At 44.3% G+C, this 15,153-nt stretch overlaps 1 protein-coding gene across 2 annotated transcripts in view; it reads right to left on the reverse strand.

The window, feature by feature from the left end:
* Positions 1 to 3,193: 3,193 nt before the first annotated feature.
* Positions 3,194 to 15,153, reverse strand: part of MTMR8 (myotubularin related protein 8) — a 44,857-nt gene continuing 32,897 nt past the window's right edge. Inside the window, exons 10-14 of one of the 2 annotated variants that reach the window (XM_077285070.1) lie at positions 14,950 to 14,999; positions 12,394 to 12,594; positions 11,586 to 11,711; positions 10,400 to 10,526; positions 3,194 to 8,415 (exon numbers count right to left, since the gene is read on the reverse strand). In XM_077285070.1, the coding sequence (XP_077141185.1) occupies positions 8,149 to 8,415; positions 10,400 to 10,526; positions 11,586 to 11,711; positions 12,394 to 12,594; positions 14,950 to 14,999 (771 nt within the window). In that variant the 3' untranslated portion in view covers positions 3,194 to 8,148. The remainder of the gene's footprint in view (positions 8,416 to 10,399; positions 10,527 to 11,585; positions 11,712 to 12,393; positions 12,595 to 14,949; positions 15,000 to 15,153) is intronic. The other variant, XM_077285071.1, reaches the window with a different exon arrangement.

Consider the following 15,153-nt stretch of genomic DNA (forward strand, 5'->3'; position numbering starts at 1 on the left):
ATACATGCACATTTGTGGCCTGCTGGAGGTCATTTTGCAGGGCTCTGGCAGTGCTCCTCCTTGCACAATGGCGGAGGTAGCGGTCCTGCTTCTGGGTTCTTGCCCTCCTATGGCCCCCTCCACGTCTCCTGGTAGCGCCTCCTGCCTCTGGACACTACGCTGACAGACACAGCAAACCTTCTTCCCACAGCTCGCATTGATGTGCCATCCTGGATGAGCTGCACTACCTAAGCCACTTGTGTGGGTTGTAGAGTCAGTCTCATGCTACCACGAGTGTGAAAGCACAACCAACATTCAAAAGTGACCAAAACATCAGTCAGAAAGCATTGGTACTGAGATGTGGTCTGTGGTCCCCACCTGCAGGTTCACTCCCTTATTGAGTGTGTCTTGATAATTGCCAATAATTTCCATCTGTTGTCTATTCCATTTGCACAACAGCATGTGAAATTGATTGCCAAACAGTGTTGCTTCCTAAGTGGACAGTTTGATTTCACAGAAGTTTGATTTACTTGGAGTTATGTTCTGTTGTTTAAGTGTTCCCTTTATTTTTTGAGCAGGGTATAATCCCAGATAAACCCTTTAAACTTTTGGTGTTGTCTGTCAAAATAAATATGAATGTGATATTTTTGAGAGCATTATATTGCAAGTTATGCAACCGTTTTGACCAGTTCTGGGCAAACTGCTGCCCACGGGCCACGTCCGGTCTGCAGTCCGCACTAGCCGGAGGGCTGAAACAGTGGCCCAAAGGCTGCCCTTGCCCTCCGTAGTCGCTCACTTTCTACATCCTCAGCCACTGTATCTCCATCTTCCACCAATCAGCGTGTAAGCCAGCAGTCACGGTGACGTCATTTTATTGCGCTGGTGCGGAGATTCAGTACACCAGAACATAGGCCAAGCGCGAGGAAACTGGAGCCAGGAGAGTATGCGTTTTTTTTTTTCCATGTGTATAAACTTACATAGAGCAATGAAATTAGAAGCCAAAAGGTGGGATGGGAGGATCAGTTTGTCAGACTTGGGCCCATCAGCCAAGTCAGTCATCTCTGGTCACTGAATGTGAAGTTCGTAATCTCTTATCTTCCAGTTTCTTTGGCGCAGCTTTTGATTAGCTGAGCTGGTGCGACATCATCTGTGCATCAACTTCACATATAACATTGCGCCAGCCCTCGCTCACCAAAAGCAGAGTTGAGGATCCCAGAAGATATTCGCGAACCTCACATTCCGTGGCCAGAGACTACTCACCTGGCTGATGAGACCCGAGTCCGCCAAATTAATCCTCCAATCTTTAGCCAAGGGCAGTTGCCTTTTCTATAATCTGTACCTGAGCAGGATTATATTGTATTGCTTTGTGACCTTCTAATTTACTAACATTGAATTTATCTTGTAGCATGAAAAGGCAAAGAGTACATTTACACTGCATGATTATAGTGAATGATTGTTCCTAAGAACGCTGGTTTGATAGTAATCGTAAGGTCTAAGCAGGCTGATGATCACTCGTCAGGTGAAATGATCTTCTGTGCTGCACAAAAGATCATCATTCTCAGCAGCACATAAAGTGACTGCAGACATCAAGACAATACTGGACAACCCGTTTAAAGGAAATCTGCCACCTCCAAAAAAATACTATTTACCGTACCTGCAGATACAGTGGTAATATGTCTGGCTCCGTTACTGAGGCAGCAGCAATGGACTGAAACTGAGGTTGTGTTCTCCCTGCAGCCGCTGGCTTTAGGTCATTGGCACGGTGCAGATAGGAGTTATAGTCACTGCACACTACACTGTAATCGTTTCCCAGGACATTGGTTGACAGTGAGCTAAATAATGTTTCTGAAATCATCAGGTTCCCTTTAACAGCTTCCATGTGTTTGTTTGTTTTGTTTTACTCTGCAACAGACTGATAAATAAAATAGCAATAAAGATATATTCCAGAGATTGTGGATATTACATGTGTCAACATACCCAAGTTTAATAAGCGCTTCAGCTTGTGGACACTTATTTGCAGCTGTCACCTCTCTGCATTATACAAATGCTTTGAATATTTTTATACATTATAACTGGTAAAACAGGTGGCAAATATTACAGATATCTACATGGAGCACCTGGCATAACCAAGAATCTGTAAGGATGGGACAAATGACTAGTGAGGAATGCTCCACTATAGTGCTAAAGTGGCTGCTGTCTACACAGTCTACGTGCAAAATCTCATGGGTTTTGTGGCAAGTGCCTCCATATTGGCTGAACATGCCTCCCAATCTGTCACAGGAGGCTGATCGGCACCTGGGAAGGCTCACCCCTGGGACTGCGCTCCTGAAGTTACCAGCAGAGATTGGCGCGGTCACATGTACAGTGCGGGCTTGGCTCCTGAGCCTGCTGTTTATGTATGGTGGATGCTGGGATGGTTAATGGTGGAGCCAACCAGCCATAGACCTTCGCCTAAGAGGTAATTCTCATAGTGAATAGTAGGGTAAAATAAAAAGGTCACTGTTGTGGGCAGATGGGCTTTTATGATTTTCTCAAGCAGCCTTAAATGCCTCACTGTTATAAGTATTGTCTATAAAGCAGTAATACAGTCCGAAATCCATATATTCTATGCTCACATATACCTCAGCGGACTCAGAGTGCCGCTGTATTTATTTGCCTGTATACTAGAAGAGTTAGGCCGGGGTCACACTTGCGAGAAACTCGTGCGAATCTCTTGCATCAATACCCGGCACTGTCGCCGGCACTTGGGACCGAAGCGTTCAGCTACATAGAAATACATGCAGCCGCACACTTTGGTCCGAGTGCCGCTGGGTATTGATGCGAGTTTCTCCCATCACACTCGCAAGTGTGACCCTGGCCTAATGCTTACTGACCCTTGGGATGCGCAATGAATGTGTGACCAATGGTGGTCTGACTTTGAGGGACCTTACTTTTTAGGGGAATGAAGTTGTCACCTAAGAATGCTCACCCATGAGGCGGGGACACCAGGACTTTGCATTGATCTGAGTTTTGTACTGGATACCACCTCGCACACATGGATGACGCTGCACAGGGGTCTGTAGTGTCGCCCAGGCTCATTCCGCACTTATGACAGAACCTACGTGCACTTCTCCCCCATCAAACATTGTGACTCAACATTTTATAATATTTTCTTCTGATATTGATGACTATTTAGTGAATGAACCCAAATGAAAATCACAACAAGTTTAAAAAGTGCTGAAAATTTATTTTTGTTAAGAACAAACAGTAATGTCCAAATGAAATGAATCTGGAAGAGTGGTGAGCAAGGGTGGATCCGAACAGTGCAATGATATACAGTACAGACTTTGGTACAAGACATTACAGCGTTGGCATAAAGCAAACGTTTACCTACGGGGGGCTTCAGGTTGTAGCATTCTGATACCCCCAATCTACTGGGAGGACCGGCACCACATGCACCAACACAACACATTCACTTTCTTTATAACCAGTGCACACCTGGGCGGGGAGCACAGATCCCCAACATTCAGTTCTCTAGTTTGAAAACTCTTGAATATTTACATTTTTGAAATTCACTGTATAGAATATGATGCATTGCTAGAACTACTCATTAAAAGGGACGCTCCACCACTGGACAAACCCTGCTTAAAAGGGGTAGTCCAGTCTAAAACTAAGTCTGCAGTCACTATGCAACTGCTTGTGAATCCTTGACTGCACATATATGATATGTATACTCCTGGCCACAATCCGACTAAATAGTTTCTGGCCTCGCCCTTTGCAAGCCTAGTCTGGGAGTTTGCTTATCGTATACTTTTGCTCACATGACCATCGCTCGCAGTATGAGAATTCACAAGTCTGCAGTAGCATAGATTGACTACACACTTAGTTTTAGACCAGACAACCCCTTTTATCACTTTGGGACACCAATTACAAACTAGTGGATATTTACTTCCCGCACCAGCGTTGTTCCAGTGACCGCCATTCCCAGTGGGGCACGTGACATGGGCGGCAGCAGACCAGTGACAGCAATCAACAGCCGATGATTGGCTGTAGCTCATCAATATCCCAGGAGCGTACATCAACAGGTAACTGTTGTCCTTGGGTAGATACCTAGGCGAGACTAGTAGTTTGGAGATTTCAGTGCAAGTCACTATTTCAAGTGCAACATTATTGTCAAGCATGTAGGAGCTGTAAGATATCGGAGAAGAGCATCCCAAGGGCGGCACCACTCATCAAGGGGCTTTCCATTGCATTTCCACTAGTGATGAGCGCAAGTGCTAGTTACTGGAGTTTGCCTAGGGTGCTCAGGTATGCATGGAGTATCGCGGGTGCTTGAGGGACACGTTCGAGTCTCCGAATGTTTGTAGGCTCTTTGTCAGGCAATCCCCGCATATGTTGTGGCTATCTAACAGCCTTGAAACATGTGGCCATGGGGACTTGAACATGTCACCCGAGCATCCATGGCAAGCTCCAGTAAGTAGCACTTGCTCTCATCACTAATCTCCACACATGCCACGTAACCAGAGCTTAGCCGCAATACCAGACACTGCCCACGTCCAAGATTGGCGCTATTTCTGTTAAAAAGGACTTTTTCCAATCTCATTCAAATACTCTGTTTTTAAGACTGATATAAATACTTTTCACCCTGTTCAGTGCGGCAGTTTTATAACATTTATAGGGCATCACACATTAGAATACATTATTGCCTAGATTAATACAAAGACCACGTTGACTAGATCAGCCAAAAAGCATCTCTGGGAGTGGAAATTGGTGCCATTTATTTCAATATTCCCCATATGTGTTACCAAAGTCTCCTAATAATAAATTAAAAATTCATGATTTTGCTCAGTATGGATCAGGACGTGAACCCATATAGTGAAAGACCTTCTCCAGGCAAGACCAGAGTTTTCTGTGATCCCCAATTCCCTTGTATCCTCTATACTGGCACTCCCCCATATAGACGTCCATACGGTGAGGTTCTTGCTCTCTCCACTGAGATAACACTCACCAGTTTCTCACTCCCAGAGAACCCATACTAAGATATTGCTTGTACGACGATAGCATTTCTAGATCTATCAAGCTGCTGCAAGAATAGGTCTTTCGGAATGCTTGCGTTTACATTTTGCACATAGACATTCAGTGCCGTGAAATATAAAACAGCTTTTATGTTACATGCAACGTCACAGTGTGAGAAGCAAACACTACGGGACAGCTGCATGCTGCACATTTATTACAGGCCGCTATAATATTACTATCCAAGTCTCTGTTTCTACTTCTATGACCTGTAACTTTTCGCTCCTAACAAAGTCTGCGGGATGCAGCAAAGCGCTACCGGCAGGCGTCAGAGCCGGAGGCTACAGATCACTACTTTTTCCTTTGGGGCACAGGATGTGTTCATGTCACGCCATGCTGACAAGTTGAGCATTGGGATACCCGATGCATATACATGGCCCCAGCTCACCTGATAAGGGCAGAAGTATGCACTTTAGGCCTCTGTTGCAGTGACCCGTGTCAGTATACATTTTTACTATGTATGAAAGCACAGCACACCGCGTAGTCACACTGCAGTCCATGCCGGCCACCTGCCACTGTGTAGCTATACGGTGACCCGTGTCAGGGAATACCAATAGCATGAGGTGAACAGATCCTCTCCGATCTTCCAAGCATCATTCCCCGTCCTTAGGGTAGGCCATCAATATCACATCAGAGGGTCTGAAACCTTCACCGATCAGCCCTTTACTTCTGGCCACCTGCAAACCATGTATGGAGCAGACACCACTAACTGCGTAGTTGGTACTCCAAGGATAATGGCGGAAGGTGGCCATAGCACCCTCATTCTAGCAATCAGTGGGATTCTCATTGATACTATTACTATATACTAAGACAGGCTCACAAGTCTCCTCAGAAGATAAGAACGGCATACAAAAGGAGCATTTCTACTTTATACCATGTTTAAAAGGGAACCCGTCACCTGTGCGCTGCCCACACCATGGGAAGCGTAGCTCAGAGCCTGGCTGTGCTATTGCAGTCAGTTATGTTTTTCTCTGAGTATGAAGCCCCTTGGTGGCTTCACCTCATACACCTCGAGGTGATTGACATGTCTCTCCCCTGTGTGTACATAAGTAGAAACCTGTCAATCAACTAAAATTGGTTCTAGGGAGAAACCGTCCGGTGGTGTCCGACTAGTCCCGTCTATTCCTATAGTGCCCAGCCAGCTCTTCAAAGAAATACATCATTGCCTGCAATTGTGAGTTCAGGCTCGGATTCACATTGCCCGTGGTTTGGGCAGCATGAATCAAGCGATAGGTTCCCTTTAATCTTTGACATGGTCAGTAAAGTAACCAGAAAGCAGTGCAACTGCGGCAACAAAATTGGTTTAATTAAACTAGTGACAATAAATTAACAAAATTCAGAAAACACATTTTATAGCATTAGATCTACGTTAATAACCATTTAGTTCACTTTACAATGCGTAACAAAAATAAGTATGTAACACTATAGATACTGAAGTAGTATAACATTATGTCATATGGGCAACAATGGCAAATCTGACTGTCTACATGGACAACTAGATTGATTTTCCTTTAGCTGCCGTGGAAAAATCTCTGCATTGTGGAATCAAGCATGAAAACCAGCACCGAGATAAAACACTGATGCTTCTGGCAACAAGCAGTGTCCCTCCATTTATTTCATAACCGTGTCCAAATGAGTTGCAGCTTAGCTTCTATAAGCAGATCTGCTATTATATGTGTGCATATTATACACCCCGGGGTGTGCAGGGGACAACCCTCCCTCTGCATACATCCACAATTATCATTGTTAGGTGCATATTATACACCCCAGGGAGTGTAGGGGACAACCCTCCTTCTACACACATCCACAATTATCATTGTTCAGGTATGTGCACACGCTGCGGAATGGGGAGCAGATTTTTCCACACTGATTTTGGTAAATCTGCAGGAAAACCGCTTTTTTTGTGCGGATTCCACCTGCGGATTCCTATTATGGAGCAGGTGTAAACCGCTGCGTTTTTTTCCGCAGCATGTACTGTGTATTTTGTTTTCCATAGGTTTACATGGTACCGCAAACTCATGGAAAACTGCTGCAGATCCGCAGCGTGTGCACATAGCCTTAGAGGTAACCATGATGAGTCACAGTATACAGCAATGTACTGCACAGAACATAGATTTACATGTCTACATTCCCACATAAGGGTCCAAATTATCTAGAATTTGCACAACAATTTTTCCCAAAAAATGTTAGCTAAAAATTCAGTGACCATCAGACCAGAAAACAGTAAGATCCAAATGTACAATCTGTCTTTCCCTTTTGAAGGTCCTCAGTGTCTGACATCAAAGTGAATATACAAAATTGGAGTGAAATAAGAAAATTATGTCATGGTGGCGAAACATTTGATAAATTTGCTTTTTGCATAATTTAACAGTATTTGTCCTTTATTGCCCAAGTTAAAAAAATCTTATGCATTTAACATTATACAAACAATGAATCAAGACGCTTTGACCTTTACATTCCCATAATAAGTGCTCTTGGATTAAAAACAGGAAATCCTACCGGTGCCAGGTAAAAGTGCAATCAAACGAGTCCATGGATGAGCGTAGAGGTAATCATACATTTCATGAATGGAAAAAAAAAAAAAAAAAAAGCTTGTCGTCATTGTTGTTTGATGCATCAATTGCTGCCCGACTCCCGGATAAATACTGCAAATGTATCAGCTTCAATATACAGACTGAAAGTACAACGGTATAAAGTTTATGGTGCCTCTATGCCATTATACCTAGAACCTAATGACCCATCTCACCAATGGAGACAAACAAGGCTGATCAAAAGGTGAATTATAGGGAACCCATGGAAGATGACATTCCCCCATCACTGCTCTGCAAATCCTGCCCGATACCCAAATGACCTACCTATGATGCCAAGGATGTAGCCACCTTTAGCCAAATTATAGTGTGCGAATGAAGCTTATGAGGATTTGGCTGATGTGTTAACCATTTCTAAGACCAACAGCCTGTCCAGGATTCAGACATCCATGGCACCTACATGATCAGAATGGCTCATTGTGTCTGAGCTTTTACCATTTTGTATTCCCTTTAAACAGTGATAAACTGATCCATTTTGTTCTTCTCCTCCCTAATGGTAGTTGTGGTGCAAGGATATTGCCATTTCCAGTTATTCAGTGGTATCTGGCGTCTTATTGTCAGAGGAATACGTATGAGGGGGGTTCTGGATACTCGGCCCGTGCTCTTCCTCATTTATTTCCCTTTTTAAGCACAGATCGTTGTTTGCCACAGAACTATTGGAAAAATCAGCAGGAACTTCTTCGTTATCACCTTCTGGAAGCAGATCATCAGACTGTTCTCTCACTGCTGGAATATCTTCAAAGCAGTCAATCAAGGAGCAAGCATCTTCTGGAAGGGTGTTTGGTTTGGGAAGCTTCTGGTTTGGAACAGAACAAATTGTTAAATTCTATTACCTTATACAATAAGCAAAAAATAGTTCTTCTAAAGGGCCCCCATACACATTAGGCTAAAGTCAGCTGGACCCATCGTTCTCATAGGGATCGGCAGTCAGCGTAATGTGTATGGGCCTGCCAACCCTTCCCCAACATTTGTCAATGCCTGCTGAATGTCAGCTGCCGATCCTTTACTTATCCCTAGAGCAGTTGCTGCCACTTACAGGAGTGCACGTCCAAGCCGGTATATGGGGGAGTTGGTCGCACAGGAGTGCGCGGCCGAGCCGGTGTATGGGGGAGTTGGTCGCACAGGAGTGCGCGGCCGAGCCGGTGTATGGGGGAGTTGGTCGCACAGGAGTGCGCGGCAGAGCCGGTATATGGGGGAGTTGGTCGCACAGGAGTGCGCGGCCGAGCCGGTGTATGGGGGAGTTGGTCGCACAGGAGTGCGCGGCCGAGCCGGTGTATGGGGGAGTTGGTCGCACAGGAGTGCGCGGCAGAGCTGGTGTATGGGGGAGTTGGTCGCACAGGAGTGCGCGGCCGAGCCGGTGTATGGGGGAGTTGGTCTCACAGGAGTGCACGGCCGAGCCGGTGTATGGGGGAGTTGGTCTCACAGGAGTGCACGGCCGAGCCGGTGTATGGGGAAGTTGGTCTCACAGGAGTGCGCGGCCGAGCCGGTGTATGGGGGAGTTGGTCACACAGGAGTGCACAGCCGAGCCGGTATACGGGGGAGTTGGTCTCACAGGAGTGCACAGCCGAGCCGGTATACGGGGGAGTTGGTCTCACAGGAGTGCACGGCCGAGCCGGTACATGGGGGACTTGGTCTCATGGGAGTGTGCAGCCGAGCCGGTATATCGGGGAGTTGGTCTCACAGGAGTGTACAGCCGAGCCGGTATACGGGGGAGTTGGTCTCACAGGAGTGCACGGCCGAGCCGGTACATGGGGGACTTGGTCTCATGGGAGTGTGCAGCCGAGCCAGTATATGGGGGAGTTGGTCTCACAGGAGTGCACGGCCAAGCCGGTACATGGGGGACTTGGTCTCATGGGAGTGTGCAGCCGAGCCGGTATATGGGGGAGTTGGTCTCACAGGAGTGCGTGGCCGAGCCGGTATATGGGGGAGTTGGTCGACAAAGCTGTCGGCTATACAATTGTTTGTCCAACTGCTGTCTAATGTTTATAGGCGGCCTTATCCAGTTCTGGACCGCCAAAAAGGCTTGTTTACATGCTTTACTTTTCAGAGTGTGTTTAAAAAAAATAAATAAATCACTGCATAGATTTTACAAAACCAGCAATGTGAGCGAGATTTCTTACATCTCATGCTCCTAGTAATTATTTTTTTCTTTGCAGATTTGAACCTTCAAAGTTTTTTTTTTTTTATAAATCTGCAGCATGTCAATTTTTTAGTGTTTATGCAGCATTTTTCACCTATTTAAATGAATTGGAAAACAAAGTAAAAATAAAGAGCATTTTACTTAGCGTTTTTTTCTTCCAACACTCTGAATATTTGCAGCAGATTTTTCTGCACCAAAACCCAAAGTGTGTAGACACTGTAAATCTCTGGGCGGTCCGCTCTTTGCACTGTCCTTATAAAACATCTCTGTAGAATGTAGAAGAACCTGCTTGTATGAGGTGGTGCAGCTGTGGGTGCAAGGAGCTGCCCAACTCCCCATAGAGAAGGCAGACATGGTTTACAACCACCTCTGCCTCACTGATCACACTTAATACCTTATGGGGGGCAGGATGTATAGAATAACAAAAAAAAACAACAAGACTTGGAAAAATAGACAATGTTACTGTTGTGTTTTTCCCCTAGGAGTAAAAAAATAAGAATATGTGAAGAAGAAGAAAATATTTTTAGCTCCATGCAAAGATGCAAGTATGATAAAACCCCACAATTTGTTTGGCGAGGAAGGGGGGGGGGGGGAGAAAAGGCCCAGGTCCTGAACTGGTTAAGTCAAACATTTCACTTACATCCTCCATGTCAGTTTTATCAGCTTTCAAAGTTGCCTTCCTGTTCATACATTCAAGCAGGTAATCCAGGACAGATTGCCGCGGGTGCATGCCCTTGTCAAATCGGTTATACATTCCACACCAGAATCTGAAAATACATAAAGAAAGAATTGTACGCTGAAGACAATACTGTACCGTCTCGTCTTCAAATCACTGGACGGCAGGAGAGAAGGGATCGGCCGCTTGGTGTAGGAAGCATGGGATTAAGTCCATGGAGGCCACATAAGAGATTGCCATCTCCATGTTAGGCCAGCGGTGCGAGTGGGAAACTATCCTCACAGATTTTGTGTTACGGTCACTTTATTTCTTAAGCTAAAAGGCTTATTAGTAAATCATGTGATGACTTGTTAGGCTTTGTAGTCACTAGCCATAACAATCCATCATGGCCACCATACACTCTAGCCAGAGCAGGGCAGAGAGGAGAAGCTGAATAGTCATGCATTAATGTGAACCTGTCAGCAGGTTATTGCTATGTAATGTGAAGAAATCATGATGTATGGGTTAAAACACAGATTCCAGTGATGCCTCTGTTATCAAGCTCTGTGGTTTTGTTTGCTTACAATGATTGTTTTAGCACCAGGAGCTTATCATTGCTGGGACACAGCAGCGGAGGGCATCCTAGCCTGACACGCTCCCTCCTGTGCTGAGCACCTCACTGTCTATGGACTTTGCACACAGAGAGCCTGGTGTGGACGGGGTTAGCTTTCTCAGCTCTGCTTCATACCAAATCGTAAAGCTCTGATTATATCAGAACAGCTGCACCCAGTAAACTAAGTGATACATCAGAGGAATCAGCTTCTCTGTGACTACATTATGCTGCGCTCAGATGAGGCAGAAAATCTTACTGACAGATTCTGTTTAAGGGAAAATGGCTTTAGAAAAAGTACAACTAGTTGTCATCACTGTTATGGGAAAATTGTCTTCTACCATTCAAGAACATCTCCAGCAATGTCCTCCATCTATTACATGCACGTCTGCCACAGAAATGTTCGCTGACCACAATTGTTTATTTGCTCAAAAGAACGTTTGGAAGAAAGCTGCAAACCATGACTGCTGCACAAATAGTGTAAAAATAATAACGCTCCACAGCTGTAAAGAGCTGCTGAGAGCGGCAAGCATCAGGAGTGACCATGTTATTTTTACTCACTTAAAGCAGAACGGGTAGGTATTTGGCTGGAGGGTTTTATACGCATTTGATATATACAAGGGGTTCATAAACTCTTGCTTCCTTTTTAGAAGAAATGGCCACAAGGAATGCGTATTTTCAAAAATTCTGTTGAGGAAAAAAAAAAAAAAAATTTAGGATTGAGGAAAACAGTTTATCATAGGATAGCTACAAAATGCACAATACTAGCAACTGAAGGTCATTTTAACATTGAATTATATAGACTTTATCCATTGATTAGAACCAGTCTATAATACAGAATACAGTACAGTAGTCAGATCCTAAAAATAGGAGCCAGAATTGAGACTAAGGACATATTACACAAGAAAATGCCCATCTTCCACCCACCATTCATTCCTGTTTTCCCCAGCAGTCAGAGCAGACACTGTGATATCCCCAGCGATCAGAGCAGTCCCACCTCCCCTCACTGAGCAGCTGCAGCAGTGCCTCTACCTAGGGCAGCATTGTATGACAGCGCCACGTAAAGTCATTGAACTGCTCAGTACAATCCATAGACAAACAAGAATTGTACAATGTGGATTGTGACATCAATCCACTGATCGGAAGGTACTGTATATCCAGACCCTTTTGTCTATAAAATGTATCATCTGCTGAACTGAATTTGGACGTGTAAATTGATTTTTAAAGCAAAAAGTGCACTATAGAACCAGATGGTAGCCTCCTATCCAGGAAAGTTCTTCAGATGTGATAAGTCTGCACAAACTGAAAATAACTGTATTCAAAGTACATAAAACACATAAGAAACAAACAAATTCTGTCAGACACTGACTTGAGTTCTTCACGCTCTTTTTGGGAGTTTCCAATGAAGTTTCCGAACTGGCAGGAATAAACATGATCATGAATTTCCAGTAGATATTTTTCACTGAACTCAAAGGCACAAGGGAACTGCTCCATAAGATGCCACACGCACTCCAGGAATTGTGTGAACACGGGAGACACTTCTTTGGGATCAAACTCTAAATGATGGCATCTGCGGTAGAAAAGAGAGATCAGGTGAGGCTGCCATATGACGAGACGCATGTGTGTGTGTGTATACGCTGGAAGCCTTGAAGTGGCCTTCTGCTGAATGCGCAAAAATTAGTAATGCTTTAAACTTGGAGCTTGAGCTGTGAAAAGCAGAACCACCTGCATATCGCACCTCTGCCCAACGTTCGCGAAGAACGGACACGGATATTAGAGTTCATACGGTGAGGATAGTTCTGCTTTTCCAGCACAGTGAAGTTTAAAGAGTTATTTCACCAAGTGTTTTAAGCACCATATCGCTCCCCTCTCCAGCTTCCTGTGTGCTAGGGGCTGACGCACTCCTGCTTGATTGACAGTTCAAGTACAATAGTTGTGCCGCTGGTCCGAACTGTGCACACGCCGATGCTGCAAGAAGAGGAAGCTTTGTCTCTGCAGCAAAGGATCCAGCCAGCTTCAAACTAGGACTTACAAGCTCCATGGGAAAGAGCATATGAGCGCTGCACTCCTTACCTAGGAGATCAGTCACCGCCAAGACTGAAGAGGTGGCAAATAATCCAGGTAACGAGCAGTAAAAAAAATAGAATTAGAAATCCCTCCGTTCTTAAAAATTGAGAGGATGTAAAATTACAAAGTTGCTGGCCAACTTCCTGCAAAGTGGACAACCCCTTTTAATTCACTCTAAAAATGAACGGCGGCATACATACCCTCACCAATCAAGTGATGGCATATATTGGCAATACATTGGTTTACGAAAATATTCACCACTCCTCTTGGCATTTTTCTTGTTTTGCCACCTAAGGACCTGGAATTTCATGTCTGAGGGCTCAGTTCATGTAAAGAACATGCCTACAACTGTGAATAATTGGTTTTCTTTTTATTGTCAAGCAAATAAATCGGACAAAATAAACTTCAGTGTGAAAACTATTCACTTTGGCGCCAATTACAGCTGCAAATCACTTTGGATAAGTCTCTGAGCTTTCCACATCTTGCTACTGGGAGGTTTGTCCATTCCTCAAGTCAAAACTGCTCCAGCTCCTTCACGTTAGATGGTTTCCTCTGATGAACAGCGATCTTCAAGTCTGACCACACATTCGCCATTGGATTAAGGTCTCGGCTTTGACTAGGCCACTCAAAAACATTTACACGTTTCCCTATAAACCACTCGAGTGTTGCTTTAGCAGTATGCTTTGGGCCATTGTCTTGTTTCTAAGGTGAACCTCTGTCCTAGTCTCAAATCACTGACAGACTTCCTCAAGAATATCTGTACTTTGCACCATCCATCTTCCCCTCGACTTTCCCTGTCCCTGCTGCAGAAAAACAATCCCACAGCATGGTACTGCCACCAATATGTTTCACTGTAGGAATTATGTTCTTAGGGTGATGAGCTGTGTTGGTTTGGCGCCAGACAAAGTTTACGTTGGTGGCCAGAAAGTCTAATTTTGGTCTCATCTGACCACAGCACCTGCCTCCATACATTTGAGGAGTTTTCCACATGTCTTTCGGCAAACTCAAAATGAGCCTTACAATTTTTGTAAGTAAAAGCTTTTTCTGCCCACTCTTCCATAAAGGCCTCCTCTGTGGAGTGTACGGCTTATTGTGGTCATAAGGACAGATACTCCAGTCTCTGCTTGGGAACTCTGCAGCTCCTTCAGGGTTACCTTTGGTCTCTGTGCTGCCTCTCTGATTAATGCCCTCCGTGCCCAGGCAGGTTTGTTGTGGTACCATGTTCTTTCCATCTTTCCATTTGATGATAATGGATTTGATGGTGCTCCGGGGGTTTAGAGACTGGGATTTTTTTTTTTATTTTTTTTTAAATAACCCAACCCTGACTTGTTCTTCTCAACAACTTTGCCTCTGATTTGTTTGGAGATCTTTGGTCTTCATGGTGCTGTTTGGTTAGTGGTGCCTCTTGCTTAATCGTGTTGCAGCCTCTGTGGCCTTTCAGAAAAGGTATGCATTTACTGATTGTGTATATACTGATAGACGCGTGACGCTTAGATTGCACACTGGGGGACGTCTTGTCACTAAGCATGTGACTTATGAAGAGAATTGCTTGCACCAGAAATTTTTAGGGGCTTCATCGCAAACGGGGTGAATACATATGCAAATGTCAATTTTTTGTTATTTGATCAGTTAAATTTAATTTATGCCTATATTTTTCTCACCTCACCAACTTAGCCTATTTAGCGCTGATGCATCACACATAAATCGGATTACAAAAATGGAAACACAGGTCGCAATGTAACAAAACAAGGCAACGGAAAAGGCATAGTACTCCTGATTTGTTATTTTAATATTTACTACAACGGGCATGTCAGAAATGCTGACTGGTCTACATTAAATACATCAATACATACGGTACCTTTGAGAAAACTTGTGCCCTAGGCAAATCCATTCCTTTTCAATAAGTACCTATGGAAATAATGTGTAAATAGTTTCAATAATCTGCATATTGTCCTACTTAAATGGGGTAAAGTTCTTAGATAGGAAAAGCACTTCTGAAATCTACTGCTAATTTACAATTTCAGTGGTTCTTGAGATATCAACTAGTGATGAGCAAATATAC

Source organism: Ranitomeya variabilis, chromosome 2 (assembly GCF_051348905.1).
Source record: "Ranitomeya variabilis isolate aRanVar5 chromosome 2, aRanVar5.hap1, whole genome shotgun sequence".
NCBI classification, from domain to species: domain Eukaryota; kingdom Metazoa; phylum Chordata; class Amphibia; order Anura; family Dendrobatidae; genus Ranitomeya; species Ranitomeya variabilis.